The sequence below is a fragment of the Paroedura picta genome, chromosome 2, assembly GCF_049243985.1.
Source record: "Paroedura picta isolate Pp20150507F chromosome 2, Ppicta_v3.0, whole genome shotgun sequence".
Lineage (NCBI taxonomy): Eukaryota > Metazoa > Chordata > Lepidosauria > Squamata > Gekkonidae > Paroedura > Paroedura picta.
In genome coordinates, this window is record NC_135370.1 from 84,943,864 (window position 1) to 84,966,373 (window position 22,510).

At 42.6% G+C, this 22,510-nt stretch overlaps 1 protein-coding gene across 1 annotated transcript in view; it reads left to right on the plus strand.

The window, feature by feature from the left end:
- CRACR2B (calcium release activated channel regulator 2B) overlaps positions 1–22,510 on the plus strand; it is a 57,556-nt gene that overhangs the window by 23,772 nt on the left and 11,274 nt on the right. The window contains exons 7-15 of the mRNA XM_077319077.1: positions 2,403–2,549; positions 4,134–4,224; positions 4,395–4,487; positions 9,874–10,061; positions 12,689–12,760; positions 13,316–13,471; positions 18,944–19,252; positions 20,112–20,397; positions 22,298–22,433. Of these exons, the coding sequence (XP_077175192.1) occupies positions 2,403–2,549; positions 4,134–4,224; positions 4,395–4,487; positions 9,874–10,061; positions 12,689–12,760; positions 13,316–13,471; positions 18,944–19,252; positions 20,112–20,397; positions 22,298–22,433 (1,478 nt within the window). The remainder of the gene's footprint in view (positions 1–2,402; positions 2,550–4,133; positions 4,225–4,394; positions 4,488–9,873; positions 10,062–12,688; positions 12,761–13,315; positions 13,472–18,943; positions 19,253–20,111; positions 20,398–22,297; positions 22,434–22,510) is intronic.

Here is a 22,510-nt window from a genome sequence, read left to right on the forward strand (position 1 = left end):
AAAGAGGTTAGCGTTTGTGACAGGAGATCAAGATTTGGCTCTTTATAATTACCATTATAAATATATATAAATTATGTTATAATTACCATCAGACATGGAGTCCAGTGCTGTAGAAGCACTGTATGGGTTTTGTGTATGGAAAGCCAAATATGAGAACAGGGATGATTAGTCTCTATTCCCTATTTATAGCCAGATTTCTATCTTCAGACTAGCTTTGGGCATGGTGACCCTGTATCAATATATTGATTGGATTAATTGAGTCATATTAAAGAAATTCAGAAAGAGTGATATCTGTCCAGGTGTTCTGATAGCATGACGTCACTGGAGATGTCTTGCTGTTGTGACATTTCCTGGTCAGAATCCTGGTCACCCTGAGGAAGGGTTTCCCAGGCAAAGACAAAATGTGCTATTCCAGTGGATCAGGTGCTTAATTGCAGATGGGTGCTTGGCATTCCTGGGGGAGGCTCAGAGAGCACTTTAGGCAGGAGGATGTTTGGTGTAGCAGGAAGGACAAAAATGGAATTCAAAGGACCGTCTGGGACAATCCACAGTCTTGCAGATAATATATTTTTGCTCTGTTGGGAAACAGAAAAATTAGCATTTAGCAACCCTCCGAGGTTGGCTGCAAGGTGACCTGCTAGACAAAATGGAGTCTGGCTGGAGCATATCTTTTTGTATGACTGCTTGTGTGCAAATATTGGTTTCCAGTCTCTTGGGCTGAAACTAACCCCTTTTGGTACATTTCCAAACCAGAGAGATTATGGCCAAGACATAGCGGGGTGTAGGCAGGCTTAAGAAAGGGTGTTTAAAGGCAAACTTCCCCTTAGAGTGATGGGCCTAGACTACAACACCACTAGCCATCGCTTTATATCATTTCATTCAAATCTATATTTTAGTTCACATAGGCCAATTAGTGCTATAAAGCAACAGTGTTGGAAGACTTGGGTTAGGAAAGTGAAGAGGTTCAAATGGATTGTGGGGTGGGCTGAACATTTTCCTTCATAGTGTGCCCATTGGTGCCCAACAAACTGAGAGCCAGTTTGGTGTAGTGGTTAGGAGTGCGGACTTTTTATTGTTTGTTTGTTTATTTGTTTATATTTTTATACCACCCTTCCCTGCGGCTCTGGGCGATTTACATAAAACATTTTGAAACATTTACATAGAACACTATCAAAATCAATATAACAGTACAACAATAACAACAACACACCAACTAGAACAACTAGGACAGCACTTCAACAACAACTTTGACACTCCCTCAGTAGGTTTGATCTCTCAGTCTGGGGGGGAGGACCTGAAGATGTTATGGGTCAGTCGGCCCCACCAAATGCCTGGTGGAAGAGCTCCTTTTTGCAGGCCCTGTGGAATTGTGGAAGTTCCGGCAGGGCCTTGATCTCTTCAGGGAGCTCATTCCACCAAGTGGGGGCCAGGACTGAAAAGGCCCTGGCCCTTGTTGAGGTCCGACGTGCCTCTTTAGTGCCAGGGATCCGTAGCTAGTTGGAGGTGGCAGGGCGTAGAGCTCTTCTGGGGGTATAGGCAGGGAGGCGGTCTCTCAGATTCACTGGGCCCAGACTGCATATGGCCTTAAAGGTGACTACCAAAACCTTTAACTTAATCCGGAATTGAACTGGGAGCCAGCCGAGTACTTGGAGTACCGACCGGATATGAGATCTCCATGATGTCTTAGTGAGAATCCTGGCCACGGTGTTCTGCACCAGTTGTAGTTTCCGGATCAAGGATAAGGGTAGGCCTGCGGAGAGCGAGCCGGGTTTGATTCTGCGCTTCCCCACATGCAACCACCTGGGTGACCTTGGGCTCATCACGGCACTGATAAAACTGTTCTGACCAACAGTGATATCAGGGCTCTCTCAGCCTCACCCACCTCACAGGGTGTCAGTTGTGGGGAGAGGAATGAGAAGGTGACTGTAAGTTGCTTTGAGCTTCCTTCGGGTAGAGAAAAGCGGCATATAAGAACCAACTCTTCTTCTTCTCCTTCATTCAGAAGAATTTTAAGATGCAAATAGTTTGTTTTGAGTCCTTGGATTAGTCACCTGATGCCTTGTAGCCTATGATCTCTATTGCAACAAGAGGAATTAGCTAGCATATTGTCTTTAAGTTGAGTTCTTTGAATCCTGACCAGATAACTGGAGTGGTATAGTTGTTAAAGTGCCAAACATAGGAGACTCAGGCTAAGTCTCTTACCCAAACTCATTACTTACCTGAGCTTATTACCAACTATCTTGGACCAGTTTCTCTTTCTCCACTTAATTTACATCACAGGATTGTAGTGAGGGCAAAATGGAGGGAGGGAGATGGCTCTGGCTGCTACCCGTATTGGAAGAAGGGTGGGATTAAAAAACTATGTTGTGCTAATACTGAACCTTTACTTCTCGGTGCTCCAGTCAGAGTGATGTTCAGGAACTCTGGGCTCGACTGCAGAAAGAACAACCAGAGCTCCTGACCAGTTTTGAAGAGTTCCTATTCCGCATCTCTTCTTACATTAAAGATGTACACCATGAGAAGGAATCCATTGAGCTGGCCCTGAAACGGTACACATATTTGATTTGGTGAAAGAGGGTAGAGGAAAAGTCAGTAATTTTTTTTTGGGGGGGGAGAGTTGTCTTTATTAATTTGTTTTGAAATATAGAGTGTTTCCAGAAGCTAACCTGGAATCTGAATGTATTGGCCTATGTCGACATCCCCCTTCAACTTAATGTGGTCCTTTATTTGAGGCCAAAAGAAGAGGATAGCAGAGAAGAAAGCAGGTGGAGAGCCTTGCCCAATTTCTTCTATTTCTAGTGAAGGTTTACTTGTGGTGGAATAAATTTTGGAGGTGATTAGGCATATATATCTCTATGAACATTTCCACACATCTGTAAAAATAGCATTATGTCAGCCGAATGGCGTAACACTAAATATAATCCTACTTTCCGGCCCCTCCTCAGCTTTTTGATGTCTCGCTCTTCTCTGCTGCCTTTTTGCATTTCTCACCCTCCACATCGCCTGCTTTAAATGGTGGAAGAGAGCAACGCGGTTTAGATACGACTGTCTTCCACCTGTCAATCAAGCCAGGTAGCCAATCCCCTTTCTCCATGTTTTAAAGGTCCCATGATGCCCACTATTTTTTTAAATGCATACTTCTCCGTTGCTATTGTTTGAATGCTCCCCCTTATTGAATCACGAGTCTTAATAATTAAAAAAATTAATCTAATTCCTGATTTTGGGAGGGGGAAATTAGAAAGGCATGCTTTGTGCTACAACATTGGGAAAAAGTATTTCTGGCATTGCTTGCATGCTTGTCCACCTAATCATTGCTCCAGCATGTCAGACGTTGTAAAAAAGACATTCCCATCCATGAGAGAGGGGAGTGGGACAAGGTGGACACACCTTTTGCATGTTTTAGCCTCCATAACTTCTCTCTGCTGGTTGCTTGCTGGTTGCTCTCCATAGTTGCACTACATAGGTTGGTGAATCCCCTTTTTGGGATTCTGCCCAGACACTACATGTTAGCGATATCATATGGAGGGGCTGGAATATAATGACTATTTAAGATAAGCATTTCAATACATTTAAAGGGTGCAGAAATGCCCTATATTTTACATATGATGTGCTATATCTTCCTCTTTCACTTCTCCCTTTGACTCTTCAAAGCAGTTCTTCAAAGCATAGAGCTCAGGTTATTCACCTTGGCTCATTCTACCCTGGACAGTCATACTTGGATCCATGTGTAATTCTCCTTTTAAAAATAATGCATAGTAGGTAGAACCTATCCCTTTATGTTCATTGTGAATTTTTTGTAATGCTTTATACATCTGAAAGAGAGAGTCTTCTTACCTGTGTTACTGATTTATAGCTGTGGGAAACATTCTATAAAGTCATTTTTGAGAAATATAGTTGCAAGGAGACTTTTCTATTAGAAAGCTCACCTTCTGTGTAAGCTGTACAACCTCAATGTTGCCCCCTAGTGCTGGAGGACTTCCATGTCTACTTTAGTTATTGATGCACAACTGGTGTCAGCTGCTCTTTGTTTTGCCTTTGGAAGAGAGAGGAAATTACTTTCTCCCTCTCCCTGATTTCTCCTTAGAAGAATCTCCTACCTTCCATGTCTCATCCCTCTTAATCTATGTTTATAGGAGGGAGACAGACCATGACAGAGAAATCAGGTGTCTCTATGAAGAAATGGAGCAACAAATGAAAGCAGAAAGGGAACGGCTGCTCTGCCAGGTAAATTCTTCTTTCAAGGCTCCTGAGTTGGGCACTTAGTTCTACTGATAAATCAATGAGCCACGTCTTTGATGACTCTTATAGCCACCCCCCTCCCCCAATTGCCAGGTCATATTTTTATGTGGAACATTAAAGGAAGAAATGGAAACCTATTCGTCTGCCCTATACAGGAGTCAATGAGGCATGGCAGGAGCAACCTATTGCAAAAAGAGCTGCAGATCAAAGAGCAAGAATTTGAGAAAATCCTCTACCGGCAGAAAAAGGTGATTTGGGGTTACTTTGCACATGCATTTGTGCCACATACCATTGTTGTCCTTCTTGTTGCATGCTGAATCCCATAATCAATGAAGACCCTTCTTCCTATGAGCTCAGGGCAGCAAACATGGCTCTCGCTATTTCTGCTCTGTCCTGACAACAATCCCATCAGGTGGTTTGGCTGAGAAAGAGAGAACGCCACTGGCGCATGACTGTGGGCATCTGAACCCCACTGTGACTGCTACATCACACTGATTTTCCCTGTGCTAATCTGAGTTCTACTGATCTGGCTGGATGTGTCTTTTGATGCATATGTTGAATGCTACAACTTGTTCCATGTGACAGTGAGAACTGGGAGGGGTCCCCCAAGTGTTTGAGATGATGGCTGAGCAAGCAAAAGCTTTGTCTGTGGTGCTTGACCCATAATGGCTGTCTCATTGATGTAAATCATCACAGAAACTTGAGGACTAGTGCAAGGAACTGTCCTCTCATTCATAATACATATCTAAGTACTCAAAAGAGCACCAAATATTCTTTTCATAACAGCCAGATAGTATTTTTGTCCCCATATTATTCCTGGGGAGGCAGAAAGAAAGAGAGTGTGAATAAGCAATCTGACCTTCCTGGTTCACAGCTTCTTCTGTCCACCATTACATTGCACTAGCTAGATAAGAATTAATGAAAGGACGTCCTTCTCACTTGCTTTGCCCAGCACTAAAGGGAAGAATAATAGCAGTGGGGTCCTGTAGGCTCTGAGATGGCAAACTCCACCTTGCAGTGCAGAGAAGGGCCCCATCACACCTCCCTTCTCCTCCACAGTACTGCCTACAATGATTTCTCCTTGACCTGCTTGACTGCCTTAAGCGGCACTAAGAACCTCTTTAGCATCCCGCTTGAGATTTGTCTATTCTGACAAAACAAGCCTCACAGACATTCTTATCATGGGCTTCTGCAGTAAAACATTAAGGTGAGGGGCTTTAATATTTATTTATTTTTAGCTTTGTCTGCTGTCCTGCTTGTGAAAATCACCATGTCCCTTTCTAACCTCCAGGGCATTGGTATGACATCTTTGACCAGATGGATCCTTCCCTGTCAGCACAAGGCCATCTGCTTTGTTGACACAGGTTGTTATCATGCAGTTACATCATCTCTTAGGAATATAGTGCTGAGATAACGCAAATTGCATTGCCTTATCAGCACTGCTTAGATAATTCTTGTGTTAGCATTTGCTCGGAGTTGTTTGAAAGCTAAATAGCAGAGCTGGATTATGACATGGTAAGGGCCTTAGCTGTGGCCTTTAGAGAGGAGGCCCACAGCCAGTGATTCTGCAGCTGTTTGAAGTGGGACCACTTCCTGTAGTTCTTAGCACCCTCATTCGAAATATCTCCATCCTCTCTTTATATCATCTGTCTGTCTGTCTGTCTAGAATGTCACATTGATTTACACTAAACCAGTTCATATTTTGTTTTTCATGCTTAACATGTGTTATTGTAATTTGCCATTGAGACTCCCATAGCTCCCTCTGTTAGCTCATCCTCCCCCCTCCTAGCTCCACACCTCAACGTTTGACAACCGATACAAATATTTCATTACTTTTCTCATACGAGTTGTTGAATGCCTTATTTTTGCACATATGCAAAAGCACAGGTGCAAGGACATAAAATTAATCTAACTCTTTTCTTATATTGAGGCTCCAATGAGAGGTTTATTTAGCTTATCTTTAAATCTAGCTTTGCTATAGAGCAATTATGCTGGGGTAACTCAGAGCAGGGGAGTAAGTGTTCTTACACAAATATTTCATGGTTAGTAACTGGGTTCTTCTGGGAATCTTAGCCCACTTTTTGAGGGGGCAGGAGAAATAGACTTGTATGTTCAAGTGGACAAAGTGATGGAATTGGAGCAGAATTCAAATTCTGTATCTGTGATGGATTTTGTTGGTGGTCTTGGGTCATCCTTTGTCATTCTTAATGTTAAGGGAACCTAGAAGCTGCTGTATCCTGAGTCAGACCCCACTGATCTATCAAGGGCAGTCTTGTCTACCCTGTCTGGGAGTGGCTCTCTGGGGACTCACATGAGGGTCTTTCACGCCAACCTAATCCTTTTAACTAGAGATGCTGGGGTTGAACCTGCGGCCTTCTATGTGCAATGTAGATGGCCATTGAGCCACGACCCCCACCATATCTCTAAGGACTGTTGTAAGGTTATGCATGGTAAATGTGTTATTTAAATTAAACGGACAGTATAGATTTATGGAAACTGTGTTATTAGACGTTTGCTATTGTACTGCCTTCTGACAAGTGGGCAGTGGTAAATTTACCTACCTTGTTTCTAGTTCACCCATCAGTCCTGCTCTGTAGCTAGCAAGCCCACTGAAGACTCCTGTGACCTTCGACAACATGTCATTTTATTGCTTCTAGTTGGGAGAGAGAATATTTACTAATGGCAAACACTAGTACACACAGAGAGATTTCAACCAAGGCCAAACAAGACCTGAGTGAGCCCCCCCCCATAAAGGTTCCAAGAAAAAAAAACACAAACAAGTTCTGAGGCATAGCTGGCGTCACTAGTTCACTCAAGTACGGTCATTTGCTGACCAATGAGAGCTGCCAGTGATCCCTTTCACTGTAATGACTTTTTGCTAGTGGAGGAGAGAGTCTAGAAGAATCAGTTGAAGGCAGGTAAAGGGTTGCCTCCTGGACTCCCTTCCCCTCCCCCATCATGAGTTTTCCTTTTTTCGGTCTGTGCACAGCATTTGCTCTGGAGTTCTTATGAGGATTTGGTTGGGACCAGCTCAGTTCCATGTAGTCTGTAATCTGTATTATATTCTGGTGTTGGGTTTCGGTGGTTTTTGAAGGATTGTGTACACTCAGTTTTCTTTCTGGTTTTGAAAAAGCGGAGAAAGTGGGATCTTGGGTAAAATTCACCTTCTCAAACCTCTCAGGGCCTAAGACCTAACTGCTGTTTTGTCACAGATGCATTGACTACTTTGAGGACTTTTTTTTAGAATCCCAAGATCTGGGAAAACTAAAGTGTATGAAGGGAACTTCAGCACACACACGTTCTGAGTATGGCTTGTGGGTACAAACTGTTTGGGAGGCTGGATGAAACAAACAAACAGTACAGGCTGGATATAGCTAGTGAGATAACCATAACAATTAAGTGCTAGTCTTCTTAAATTGGCATATATATTTCCTCTTGAGCTCTTTTACAACAATCCTCTAACACACCTCTGAGGAAGTCTGCATACACAGAAAGGATTATACCTGGAATAAAATGTTGTTGGTCTTAAAGGTGCTGCTGGACTAAGACTTTGTTCTGCTGCTTCAGACCAGCGCTGCTGACAAGCCTGTAAAGTAGGTCAATTGCCGTGTTGCACACTGGGAGCCTTTTTCTGAGAGCGACCTGACTCTGGAGATCAGTGATTAGGATGTCCTGCATTTTAAAAAAATGATTAGCAGCCCCACATGGTTGCTTTAAGATCATGGAAAGCTTGCTGGGGGGAGGCATGGTATGTTTAACCCTTTCTGCCCACACCTTGTCACCAGTTGAAATCACTGTTTCGAGCCTCTGTGAGGCCCCAGACCGAGATTCCATCTGGGACCCCAGATTTGCTTGCTGCTATTATCCGTTAATAGAACAATGTTCATTAGATAAGAAACACTGAAGGAAAATGGGCAGGATTGTTAAGGAATAGATTTTACTTAATTTATTTACACAGTAGAAAAGAACAAGAATCCAGTAGCACTTCAAAGACTAACAAGGGTGTGAGCTTCTGTGAGTCACTGTTCACTTTTTCAGATACACAGTACATGTTGCAATAAGGTATGGTACAACACCTCCAACACCTCCAATTCCCAAAGGTCAGTCCTGTCCCACAATCAACGAACATTCCACACCACAGGTTCTTGACACCCATATCTCCACACCCATGGCCTCATTTGCCACCATGCCACCACAACCTCCCACACAACACACATGACAACCCCATGCCCTTACAGGCTGGACAACTCCTCCCCTTCCTCTTCCCACTGCCAAGCTCTAGCGCCCGTTGTATTCTTGGAGACAACGGGCTTTGCCCCTAGTTTTCCATATTGCAGAATACTAGCAGATTCTCTGCTGTGTTATTTGCACTATGAAAATGGTGAAAGTCATGTGATCTCATAATATGGGGGAACATATTGAATGTGCAGAATGCACAGTAGAACCACTGACCCTGGCACAGCAAGCTGTGATCATTGGCTGCGACCCCACCATGCTTTGCACAGGGCTTCAATTTGTATGGGGGAGGAATCCTCTGGCAAAAGCTCTGTACTACAACTCAATCAAAGGGAGTGTGGAATACATGGGGGAAGGTCAGATCCAAATCCCCCCCCCAAATAAATGCCATTTTGCAGAAGGGGTGTTGCCAAGTCAGATCATCAGCTGTGGATTTAACTCACAAACAGCAGAAGTGCACTGAAGTGCAGAAAAGGTCTCTGTACCTGTATTGGGCTGGGGGGGAGTGACAGAGAAGAGGGAAGAGATTGCAACCAAATGGGCAGAGCAGAGGCATTCCAAAGGAAGGTGATATCTACTGTGTTGGTTATTGGAGAGCCCTAGCTGGAGCCCCTCAAGCTGCTGTTGGGCCCCTCAATTTTGTTCTCCCTATCTCTTCCTTTTGGCAGCCCTGGATTGAAATTGTAAATAGCTCCTTAAGGAAAAGACAGGTGCATTCTTTTTGGGGTGACAGTAAACAACAGCCAGTGGCCTTACCCCAATTGACAGAGGGCCTGCAACATGGGTCGGGTGGTGGTTAAATTTCCCACTTCCTACCATTTTTGTGCTCTCCGTTGTGTCCCATCTGTGCAAATAGCAGCACTCAGGCTCTTCAGTCAGTGTTTCATTAGTAAGTTAGACTTATGTCCAAACACAATCGTAATAGAATTTTTTTTCTATGGATGTCCATCAGTCGTGAAAGCCATTACAAAGAGCTGATTACTGGGAAGGGGATGAGGTTCACATTGGATCCAGGCAAACTGTCTGTCTAAAGGCTTTTAATGACCACGAGAACATAAGAGTCTGGGTTTAGAAATCTGTGGTGCTCCTGCTATATTTTTGTTCTCCTTCTTGGCCACGCTTGGCATTTGTGCTGGCCTGTGATTACACATCATAGTGGACTTCCAGTGGCTGATGGTAACATTGGTATGGTGTTCAGTGTGGTTAAATTCATTGCAGTGGGTTCATTTGTATGCTTTCTGTTTTGTCCTGTGCTACACAACTTTTATCTATTGCTGTTTTAAATAATGCTATCCTTCTCCAACAGTTTAAAGCAACTTTCAGGCAGGGGCACCTGATGAGATGTTTCTGTGTGGGTTTTCACAATGTATTCATTTAAGTTCTTTCTTCTTTTTAAAGTTAGAACATCAATTACAGTCGATCAATTCTGAGCAGTTGGAGATGCGAGTACAAAATGAGAGGCTGCGGCAGCTAAATGAAAATCTCCAGGAACAAGTGGAGAGAAGCAAATGGGAGCTGGAAATAGCCCGCGGCCACCTGGAACAACTGCAGAAAGAAGCTCAGCTAGAACAGCAGCAGAAGGACAGGTGTGTCAGGGTGGAGTTGCAGCAGTGTTGAACTGTTATCTTCTTTTAAATCAGTCAAGCACTTGTCTAAAGCACGAAAATGTATAGGTTTCTAATAGTGCTTTGTTGCAGCTGCAGGTTGATACCCTTTACAAGCCCAGATGTTTCCCCATTCACAGCCGTCCTGAGTTTAAAGCATTTGAAGAAAAAAAAACACACTTGCTCTGTCTTCCTCTGCCAAAAGCTTTCTGTGGGTTGTTGAGATTGCACACCAGCTCGTCTTGTTTCCTGTGTTTTAAGCAATGGTAATGATCCTTTCCTATCTACCAGCAGCAGAAGATTGTGATGGTTAACTGGCCTAGGCAGCATGCATGGCAGGAATATGAAGTGTGTGTTTTTAAATTAAGGGTCAGTCCAGAAGCTTCTGTTTTCTAAGCCCCGAGGTCATTAACATTCTCTAGACAAATCATTACAATAAACATTAATACCTATCTTTGGAGCAATCAGTCTGGAGTGTTTTTTTAAAGTTGGTACCACAGATGGGTCGGTCAACTCCATTACTCAGATCTGCTGTGCAAGATGTCAAATTTCTATTTAATTGGCCAAAAATATTGGTCACAATCAGGCTAAGCATTTGGACCTGATGTCTACATCTAGATGCCAAAAGGCAGTGGAAATCTTCCATAGCTCATTCCACACCAGTGCAAAACCATTTTAATGCCATTAGGCTTTTAAAATGCTATTTAGGATCTGCCGTGGGTATTTTAATTCAAGATATAGAATGCAGACTGGGAACTTTTTGTGACTGAGCTACACATTATGTGTAAATGGACCCTTTTAAGTGGGAAAAGGGACAGTTGGGAGTAGAGAAGTGGGAAGAAGGTGTATGTAGTTTGTCCCACAATTCAGAATTTTTCCAGCTACTTAGAATAACTTTAATATGGCGGGAAACTGCATGGAAGCCTAATTTCCTGGTTCCCAACACATAGGCTGACGGTGCAATCCTAAGCAGAGTTATAAACTTCTGAATCCATAGTTCATTAGGCTTAAAAGGGTATAATTCTGCTAAGGATTGCACTGCAGTATTTGGATCCGGATTCTGCTTACACTAGATTTCCTTGAATTTCTCCCTTTCCCCTTCAGATTCCATATGCTCCCCCCCCCCTACTGACCCCAAGATCAGATTTTGGGGGGGCACAGTGTGCTGCAAAGAGTAGGGAAACGTGAGAAATTTTTGTTATACAAGTGCTGATTAGGATGCTGCAATTACCATTCATCCTCAAAAGGGCAAGAGAGCAAGCTGTTTTACTACCAGTTCTAGCGGAGTCTTGTAGCATCTTAAATGCTAGCAGATGTATTTTGCTATAAGCTTTTGTGATCTAGAACCTATTTCATCAGATGCATATGTTGTTGCACTTAGATGGTGTGTGGATATTTATTGAAAATGTTTCTGTGCCACCTTTCTCCTGAAGGACTTGAAGTGACTTTTGAAATGTTATCTATGTGGCATCAAATAAATTACAGACCTTATAGGCTTAATACATTGAGTAAAATTCAACAAAACAGTTCGAAAGGTCATATACTTCCTGCCCATGCTTTAATACCTTGCGCCGGGTGTCCCCATTTGCTGAATGGTGGAAAGGGTCTTCTCAGTAGCGGCACCATGACTGAGCAATAGCTTTCTCCAGAAGGCTTGCCAAATGCAATCTTTTGCCATCATTCTGATTCTAGGATAAGTGAATTTTATTTCAGGTTTGGTTTGTATTTTTGTGCCAGATTATACTGGTGGCTGTATGCTGCTGCTATGATTGGGGAGTTGCCAGTATGATACCATGTCTTCTTCTGCCAGGTGTGCAGCTTTGGGAAGGATGTGCATGGAATGGTGGGGGAGGTAGGGGACACCTGCCTAGCCAGCCAGATCAGCTGAATCAACCCTGGCAATCAGTGGGGTGACAGATGTCACAGCCAGATCACCCTGACATCCTATCCTATGTTGTCATGTTTTAGCAATGGCTGCAATACTGTTGGGACTGTTCTGTTTTTCATTTCATTAAATTTTATTTATGCGGCTGCTGAAGCTGTTAATTAAAAGCTTCTGAAATGTGGTATTGTATTTTCGTGACTGGTAGCTTTGAATATTTGAATGGAAAGGTGAGATAGAAATCTTTCAGCCGTCACTAACACTGTAACATAAAACATAACTGAATGTCCTTTGAAACAGAATATCTTAAATATAATACAAATATATAATAGAATATTATATTTATATAATATAAGAGAATATAAAAGAATAAAAGAATAAATAAATATAAAATCATCATCATCATCTTATTTTTTTCAGACCTGGTGAAGATGATGTTCTCTTTGGGCATGCCATTCCATAAGATAGGCATGTGACAGCAGGAAAAAAGTGGTGGTCAGGCTAAGGAGCGTATGAATGGATCACAAAAGTTTATGCCAGAAAACTTTCAATAGTATATCAATGGGTCATATGCACCAGGTCACTGAGGACTAGGACTACGGTCCTAGGAAGTTAGCTCTCACCCTACTGTTCACTTATTTAAACAGGTGATCCATGTTTGCCAAGGACAAAACTTGTAGTACATTCTTGTTTTGTCTTAACTCTCTTTTCCTTGTCCTTAACCCAGAGATGTCCTTCGAGTCTCTAAGAACATGCAGAAAGAGAAGCAAAGCCTCCTGCGACAACTGGAGCTGCTCAGGTGAGGAGACGGCTGCGTGAAAGTACTTTGGTCTCCTAGAGACTGAATTGTGCTTAGGGCTGCTGTGCTTTCATGAGAACAAATTAAGAGTCCAACATGGCTTCCCACTTGGTGCTTTCATGAGTAATTGAGTTGAGTACTTCACGCCAAGCTCACAAGGGCTTGAAGAGGAAATCCCCTTTAGCCCAGTTTCTTCATTTTTCTGGTTGTGCTTAGGGCTGCCAGACTCAGGACACGCCATTGCCACTCACTGTGCATGGTGGTTGCTTCCAAGGGGTGGGGTCAGGCTGGGCTTAGCAACCCCAGCAAAGCCTTTGCTTGAATGCCTGAATATGGCCTGGCTAACATGCCTCCGTGTGAGAAATTGCTGCAGGTTATCCGGCCTCCTGGATAGTGAATAAACGGAGACACTGAAGTTGCAAATTGTTCTTGCCTCTCTCTGGACACCCCCAGAGAGTGATTAACTTGTTCTGTCATAGCCTGGATCGTAAAGAAGGGATGAGCAAGTGGAAAATAACACTTGCAATTTATCTCGTCTCTTTTCTTCCGGAGCAGGGAGATGAACAAGAAGCTGCGTGATGAGAGAGATGCCTTTGAAGCCAAGAAGCTGGTTAGTCTGAGACCAAACCTCTTAGCGTCCAGAAACCTTCCCTTGCCCTGCTGCTGTTACTACCATCACGTGGGGTCGTTTCCATTACATGGGGGACATTGACTGAGGCCTTGTGTGTTTGATAGCATCTGCCAAGGGGCATACTTCGTATGCGTAAGTTTAGGGAGAGCTATATATTTTAACCTAGGCAATTATAAAGGGCTTGTTGAAGTAGTCTAATATGATATACAAGAAAAGGGTCTCTAGAAGGAGATGCTGTGTTTTTACATATCTGAACAGTGGACACTAGGTGCAGAGGAACTGTAGCTGAAAATCCATCGTTTGGTTTAGAGAGTACCTCAAAGCATTCCCTTTCTCCCCATCAGCATTCCCAAGGATAGACTGGAACTTCCTTGTGCAAGTGCCATAACTTGCTTCAGCCTGAAGCCATCGGTTCTGCTAAGTGGTCCTTCTGCTGTGCCAGCAGGTGCCTGCACTCTTGTAGGCTTATTGAATGTCCTTTGTTAACTGTGAAGGAGAAAGAGCAGAGTGCAAAAACAGATTACATTTTGTCATTTTCTTCACCTTCCCATTGGGGAGCATGTAGGGGGAGATGATGTACATAAAATATTGCTTCAGTAGTTTCAGTACAAACTAGCAAGTCAGGACCAAAATGTGAAGTTCACCTCAAAGAAGTCATCTCTTGTTCCACTGTGAAATATGCCTCTTGCTGCTGATTTGTCTTCTCACAAAAGAAGGCCAAGAATGAAATAAAGGGAAGGAAAAAGTTTGGAGATGATCTTTTTTATGATGCGCACGCACAAATCAGAAAATTTTACTAAACTTGACTGGGGATTTATTGAAGCTGCTAAGCACATTGATTTAAATGAGAAACAGGGACTTCCCTCATTTAATGTCTTGGGTGGGTTGTGTAAGCTCATCTGTATATCTGAAATGTACTTCCATTCTACTCCATCTTTGTTTTTAACTTGTCATGTGGCTGCATTGTCAGATAAGTTGAACTTGGGGAAAATGTATATGTGAACTCCATATTGTGTTATTTAATAATGCAAACTTTTTTACATTTGCAAGGTCGTCACATGATTGTGTTCTTCTTGGGCATTAGTCAAATAGTCATTCCAAGCTTTTTACCGTTTTACCACACCCCTGTACCTGCTTGCCAGAGGTATGAGGACATGATCAGGAACTCCAATAAAATCACCTCAAGTTAAATGCTCATGGAAAATGATATCATGTTCTGTCTTGACTAGAAAGAATCAAGAGTTAAAAATGCCAGTTCTTGAATATAACTGACAGCCGTCTAGTACTCCACAATTGGTTGCATGTGATGTGATAAAGTGTGAGGCAAGGACATCCATGACAAAGAGCAGGATCTTATGTGTCAGGGCTTTACAAGCAATTAGTGATGGGGCAGGAGGGATAACAGGCAGTGAGGGAATAGAAAGGAACTGACCCTTTTGCACAGAAGTTTTTTCTTCCTTTTGCCACTTCTATTATCAATTGGAATATAGGCTTCAGAAAAGTCACAATAGCTTTTGTGGTACATCTGCAAACTGGCAGCTACATCCTCCATTTTAAAGCACTTGCAGGGGAATCGCATAAACTCAATTACCCCCGCCATGTAGCACGATCAGAATGAGAGCAGCCAGCAAGCTACGAGCAAAAGGCACGTACGTAACCAAAGTTGCGAGATCTCCAGCTCCAGTGCCCGCCCTCGAGCCTTCCTCTCTTTCTCTTCACCCGGAACAGGGCTTTCTAATTTTTTTTAACTTCCTGGGGCAATGAATAGGCGTACAATCATCCAGGCAGAGAGAGAGAAAAAATCTTTTCCCTGCCAGTTTACACAAAAAACATGCCTCCCCCCCCAAAAAAAAATGGGGAAAAAAATTACTTAACAGCTTCAAGGCTCAGGATTCCAAGAGGGGTGGCGGTAGAAAAAGCCCTGTGCATAGGTGTTTAAACAGCAAAGTTTTATTTTTAAAAAAATTAGCTGGCATCGCGGTCCCTTTAAAAGAGGGAGAAAGGTGATTGGCTACCTGTCTTGATTGACAGGCAGAAGAGAGGAGCGTTTATAGCATGCTCCCCTCTTCTGCCATTTCAAGGAGGCATGCGGAATGCCAAGATGCATGAAAGGGAGGCAGAGGAGCCAGCAAGTGAGGAATTCACGGAAGCACATTTTTCTTTAGCATTACACCATTGGCTGGCATAATACAATTTTTTTTACTGTGCGGAATGGCCCCATGTTCTGATTTTTTGAAAAAAATATCCTGTGGTAAAAACATAGAGCTCAGAGCAGAGATTTCCAACTGGGGTGCCGCAACAGCTTCCCTAGGTTAAGGCAGGCTGTCCCAGAAGTTCAAGTGGCCGCTAACATCATTGGAGCTATCAGTCCAGGCGTTCTGTAACCAGTGATTTACTTAGACAGTTTAACCCACCATGAGGGGGAAGGAGCCACACACAATATGCAAAATAACTGAATTTTCATAACCATTGAAATGGCCAGTGTGCAGATTGGCCAGTGAAAAAAAATGCCTAGTTTTCTTCAGGGCCTGCAGCCCGTTTGCAAGGTGGGGGTCCTTTTTCATTTGGTGTCATTTTCCCCCTTTGATAAGAAATGCCCACAGCTGCTTTTCCCTCTCTCTCCCCCCCACCACTTCCAGATTGCTTGCCCAACCCCAACTGTCCTTGCAAGTAGAGGTAAGGTGCCCCAAGCTTCCTCCCCAGTAGAACGAGGAATTTCACTAGGACAACCTTGCAGGGACTGAAAAAAGGAAGTGTTTCTAGCAAACATGTGGGGAGAGGGAGATGAAATTGGATGGGATGGCCGGAGAGAAGCCCTTCTAGGAGGTCTCCAGCCCTCACCTGGAGGGTGGCAAATCTAGCAATGCAATTATTACATTGATACATGACAAAAAGGGGTGGGGTCACACACATCACTTCTGGCAATGCAGGAGGAGAGAGGAAGCTGGCAACATCACTTCCTATTTTGTGGTAGTGGAAGTGTTTGGTGATGTCACTTCCAGTGACATGCCACTTCTGAGGGCATACGAAGAAAATGAAACCTGTCAGTAGTTGCAAAGCAAATGTGGGGAGAAGCTGACAGAATGGCCATGACAAAGTATGAAGCAGAAGAGTAATTTTTGATTCAGATCAGTACATAAAACCAAAACATGGACCAGTTAAAAGACATGTTAAAAGACAGCTTTCCTTAGTGGATTAACTATAGTATGAAATATTAGGATTACAAACCAAAAATTGTTGAATAAACTCATACAATCATATTTGTGAATGGCCAGATGAAAACACTTCTCGGGTACCTTGAATCCTAAACAATATTTCAGGGATAACCCCACGGTCAAAAGGTTGAAAATGGCTGGCTGGAAGGGACCTCAGGTGTAATCTAGTCCAACCCCCCTGCACAATGCAGGAAATTCACTACTTCCTCCCACTCCCCCAGTAAATCCAGAGGAAGATAAAAAACTTGCAGTATCCCTGGCCAATCTGGTCTGCAGGAGAATTCCTTCCTGACCTCGAAATGACAATTGGCATTACCATGGGCATGAGAGCCGAGCACTGGTTCATGCTTTCCTCCCCTTTGTCTGATAATGTGCTTAAATTCACACTAACCTCAGTACTGTCAGTTATCTAGCCTCTGCTTAAAAACCTCCAAAGTAGAGCCCGCCACCTCATGTGGAAGCCTGTTCCACTGGGGAACCGATCTTCCTGTGTCAGGAAGTTCTGTTTATGTGGAAATTCTTGTGATTAACTTCAACCCAGTGGCTCTGATCTGGCCTTCTAGGGGAACAGAAAAAAAAACTTCACTCCAGCCTCTATATGACAGCCTTGAGGATGGTTCTAATTTCACCTCTCAGTTGTCTCCTCTCCAGGTTAAGCACACTCAGCTCTTTCCTCATAGGGTTTAGTTTCTAGTCCCCACTCCATCTTCATTGTCCTCCTCTGGACACATTCCAGCTGGTCAATGTCCTTTTAAATCTGTGGTGCCCCAAACTGAACATAATATTCCAAGTGAGTTCCACCCAGAATAGAGTAAACTGATACCATCACTTTGCATGATCTAGACCAGGGGTAGTCAAACTGCGGCCCTCCAGATGTCTATGGACTACAATTCCCAGAAGCCCCTGCCAGCATTTGCTGGCAGGGGCTCCTGGGAATTGCAGTCCATGGACATCTGGAGGGCTGCAGTTTGACTATCCCTGATCTAGACCCTAGATTGATACTGATTGATATGTTGCTATTGCTTGTTCGTGTCATCCTCTTTTACCAAGTACTGTGAATAAAGAGGAACGTTTCCATTATAAGAGTGCACGGTATGTGTATGTGTATTGGGTGGAAACAGAAGCTGTTTGCCATAGGCATCTTTAAGCAAAAGTATGCTTTCAGACAGCTTATTTTGTCAGCAATAGTAACTAGCGCTAAGTGGAAAGAAAGCTCTGGAAGCCTTCTGAGACAGACAATCTTTCATGTTTGCCAATATTGTTCTTCCATTGGTAGGATCTGTTACATATATTTATCAAAAGGCAGTGCTAGTAGTAGTAGGTTTTCTACTTTTGAAGTATCTGCAAACTGCTGCACTTCCAAAAATTGTTTTGGCTGGAAAATACCTCAGTACTGACTGTAGTGCACACAGCAGATTTGAACATAGGAACAGATTTCTCTGTGTGAATGCAGTCAGCTGGGCATGCCCATTCAGAGTGTCATGCATCCTTTCGGCCTCATTGAATTGCCCTACGGTATCTTCTGAAGCATCCCTCTCTGGAGCAAGCTTAGAGCAGATTGAGATTGGAACCTATGTGTGATTTGATACCATGCCTCACCAATCTTGCTTGCTCAGTTCAATGATGGAATATCATAGGATGTCCTTGAGTATTCAGAGTATTTGTGCTTGTTTACTGTGATGAGTCTCAGACATATTAGTCTGGTTAACAGATTGACTCATAATTCCCACTCTGTGTGCTTTCTAGTTAAGGTAGTCAAGAGTCATGCTTTAGATCAGGGGTAGTCAAACTGCGGCCCTCCAGATGTCCATGGACTACAATTCCCATGAGCCCCTGCCAGCAAATGCTGGCAGGGGCTCCTGGAAATTGTAGTCCATGGACATCTGGAGGGCTGCAGTTTGACTACCCCTGCTTTATATCCAGAAGTTCTAAGATTCAGTCTTCAGCAGATGCATTCCACCTGCAAGTGCTCTTATCTCTAGTGTGTTTGTTGTCAATGCTATGACCTCAGAATGCTTCAGAAATCATTCCAGTATTCAAATATGAATCTGTATCCCAAGATCTTCCTTTTCTTCCATAATAAAAAGTCATGTGCTCTGCTGTCGTCTTTATCAAATCTTCCATGTTTGTGTGTTCTAGTATTGCAAACAAATGTTTCTTTACCATCTGTGTAAATGCTAAAGTTATAATAAAAGTTTCTTAGGACTAAAGAAATAGCCAGACTCTGATTGTCATTTTTTGTTGCATAAAATGTATTTATTTAATTTGGTTGTGGTTTAGCAGCTCATCTTGAAGATCAACAAGATGCTTAAGACTAGGTTTTGTGTAAACTTGGAGTGCCCACCTACTTTGTTTTATTGTAATTATACTCGAGTCCCTATGGAGAAATCTCCCCCCCCCTTCCCTCACTCCCTCATTCTCCCTTATACACATTGTGTTTACTAGTTGCTACGTAAAAGCTGCTGCATGGGTTTCTATCAAGCAGAGCTTAGCTGTTGAAGATCTGTTGGATTGTTCTAATTTAATCATAGATGATGAGTCTAAACTTAGTCTTTCTAATTTTCAGGCACCTCTGGACAAATTGCCCCCATTAAAGAAGGAGTCAGTATTAGGCAGTTACCTAGTGGAGGAGAAGCCAGTTAAACGGTTAGAATGGAATCTGTGGTGTTGTGCTCCTCTGCATGCTGTCAGCCACTACAGTCAACCTGTTGGGTCAAACTGTCTTCTCCATTTCTTTTCCACAGCTGGATTAGTGTTGGACATTGTAGAAGGCTGGTGTAATGTGCATTCTGTATTGGATTTATTACAGATGAATGGGCCACCGTGGCTATGGGCACTAGCTATCAAATGGTGCTGAGTGTATAATTTCACTACAGGGTATTTTGACACATCATATACGTGTTCAGTATAATTTTCACAGTATTATGCATTGTGGTAGGAGGGAAATGCATGCCATGAGAAAGTATATAATGACATTTGAAACCAGTTCACCCAATAAATTTGACATGCAAGAAGTCACGGCTTGTCTTGAGAATGCCAATACGTGCAAAAGGTAATAAGTGATCTGAGTAATTTGATTCTACTTGGAACTAATCTGGGAGATGAAAGTTGGTTGGCCAAAAATCACGGGAGTTCTTCTTGATCTTATTCAGACTTGCCCAGATCATGTTGCTATGTTTGTTCATACCCTCCTCTGTGATGCTGGCCTGTTTTGAGTTCTTCTTGCAGCTCTGCAGTTGTCATCAGTGCTTGCTGAATGGATGGGGTGGAGCTGTTATAGCAGAAATTGTCTTATTTCTTACTTAACACTGGTAAGTGTCCATGCTTAAAAGATGCTGGAGTTCACTATATGCTTGCTGCATTCTCTTCCCTTATCACATAGAAAATAGTTGCTTTTCATCCCCCATCTCAATGTTGATGTTACATGAAATTTTGATTAAGACTTCTATAATCATTCCTGTTGTTTGCACTGATCTTCTTGATCATTTATTCCTACTACTTGCAGACCTAGTCACAGGCAGCCTGGAGAGCTTCCTTTTCTTCTGCCAGAAGATGCAACTTCAGAAGAGCTTAAAAAGAAATATTGTGACTTCTTCTTCACCAACTTGACCCATTTGAAACATGGCAGAGGAGGAAATATGGTGAAATATGCAGCCTATAGGAAAGCAATTCCAAGAGGTGGTGGGAAGCCAAGTTCTTTGAAGGGCAACACAAACTGGAACAAAATGGCATTCAGTCCTGTGGATACTTGTTCATATTCAAGAGGACACACCATTGGCAATAGGACTGTGGTGAGTCTAGGTATTTCCTAGCCCCATGCATTGACTTTATTGAATCTTGGATCATTTGAGGCTTTGTGAGATTCCTGCATTAAGGTGCATGAAAAGTGGGCAAGACAAGGCAAAAAATGGAAGGAAGCAAAACTAGAGGAATGAAAGAAAAATGAAGTAAGGGTGATGGGGTCTTGAGATAAAGAGGAAAACAGCCAGGGATAGGGGAAAGCTGCAGGAGCTTTCAGAGTGAGGGAAGCTTGAGGTAACATAGGGTAGGGCGACTAGCTCTTATGTAAAATGAAGGGTATTTTTTGTTATGCATCCCAAACCAGTTTGGGTAAGGCTGTAAAGCAACTGGATGTACTCAAAATATTTTGAGTCAGTGTAAAATGTTTGAAAATATATATCCTAACTACCAATCCAATGGCATTGTGAACATTACTTTGCAACATATTGATTACAGAGGAGTGGGCAATGTTCATATTTTCAATAATGCAACAGGAAAGCAGAACCTGCAAAAGGGAGCTCCTCTGCCAGGCATTTGGTTGAGGTCGACCAAAGCTAGACAACATCTACTGGGCCCCCAACCTCCGTCCCTTGAATCCATACACCTGAACTGACCAACCATGGGTCTGTTAGATTGTTACTCTGTTAGAATGTTACCTTCTCTGTTTACTGATATTATTATTACTGTTGCCATCCATTCGATATTGAGTTTGATGTACTGCTCGTGTTCCTATATGTTTCATGTGAATGACCCTGAGCTTTAGGAGAGGGTGGTATATAAATGTAATAAATAAATAAATAAAATGCAACAAGCTAAATCATCATGTGAGCATGAAAATATCACCATGAAATCTGCTGGATATACCGATCACTAGTAGCATTAGTACTAGTAGATAAATCAGCATTTAAAAAAAATACTGGATCTGCTTGTACACAAGGGTATGGAAATCCCTGAAAATTTGGAAGGTTCCTACAAATGTGTAGTCATCAATTATTGCTGTATTGCTGCTAAACTTGGCATACTGCATATTTTTCTATGATATTTTGAACTTTAAAATGTGCCTTATTGATCTTTGTTAGATAAAACACATCTCACGGCAACAAGAATGTTTTTATGGGAAATGTGACCTTGGAACAAGAGGTGTGGTCATACGCCAGTGACAGATTTTTATTTAAAAATGGCAGCAAATATCTTTCATGTAAACCCTGATTTGGTATGGAAAGCCCGTTATAGTTCCTGTTTGGATTATTCTTCCCCTCCTCAGATAGCTCCCTTGCCACAAACTGCCTATAATCTCATGGCCTGAACAAGGAATTTAGCTAATGAAAGGATACTTGCTGGCCTTGAATCCATTAAAGATTAATAACTAAAACAGGGGGAGTTCATTTTGCTGGCTCCTAAGGAGTTTGATACTTTTGATACTTTTCTTTGATACTTTGATACTTTTCTGGTTATACCATGGACATTCAAATAGACCATGTTTCACAGTTTCTATGTTCTTTAAACCATAGTTACAATATTTATCTGGAAATGGTATACTAGGGAGGGATGGGGAATGGCCAGCACTTCACCATGGGGAGAACCAACAATTCACCATGGGGAGAAGTGATTGCTAGAACAAGGTGACACTAACTTTGATTGAGCAAAGGTTCTTCACCAGCTGCTGGATCATGTCACTTGAAGACCCACTGCTGAACTTTCCCCAGGTACAACATTCCAAGGTGGGAAGGAATAACAACATCTGACCATGGCCTCAGCCTAAGCCACTGATTCTGCTAAATTAAGCAGCATAAATTTATTCATGCAGAGTTTCCATTAACTGTTCTCAGCTAGCTTATAAAATGCAATCTGTATCTTGGTTTTATAAATTCTTCTTTCTTTTCTTCCACTATTGACTGCTACTGATTACAGGCTAATGAAACCATCGGCTCTTCTCCTGATCGTGTCTTCAGAGTTGTGTTCCTTGGGAACTCTGGAGTCGGCAAGAGCTCCTTTATCTATCGTTTCTGCTACAACAGATTCCTGGCTGAGATTAACGCAACCATTGGTAACTGGAGATTTCAGAATTACAGAAATGAAAGACATAAAGAAAAATGCTTAAAGTGATCCTTGTATAATTTCAGA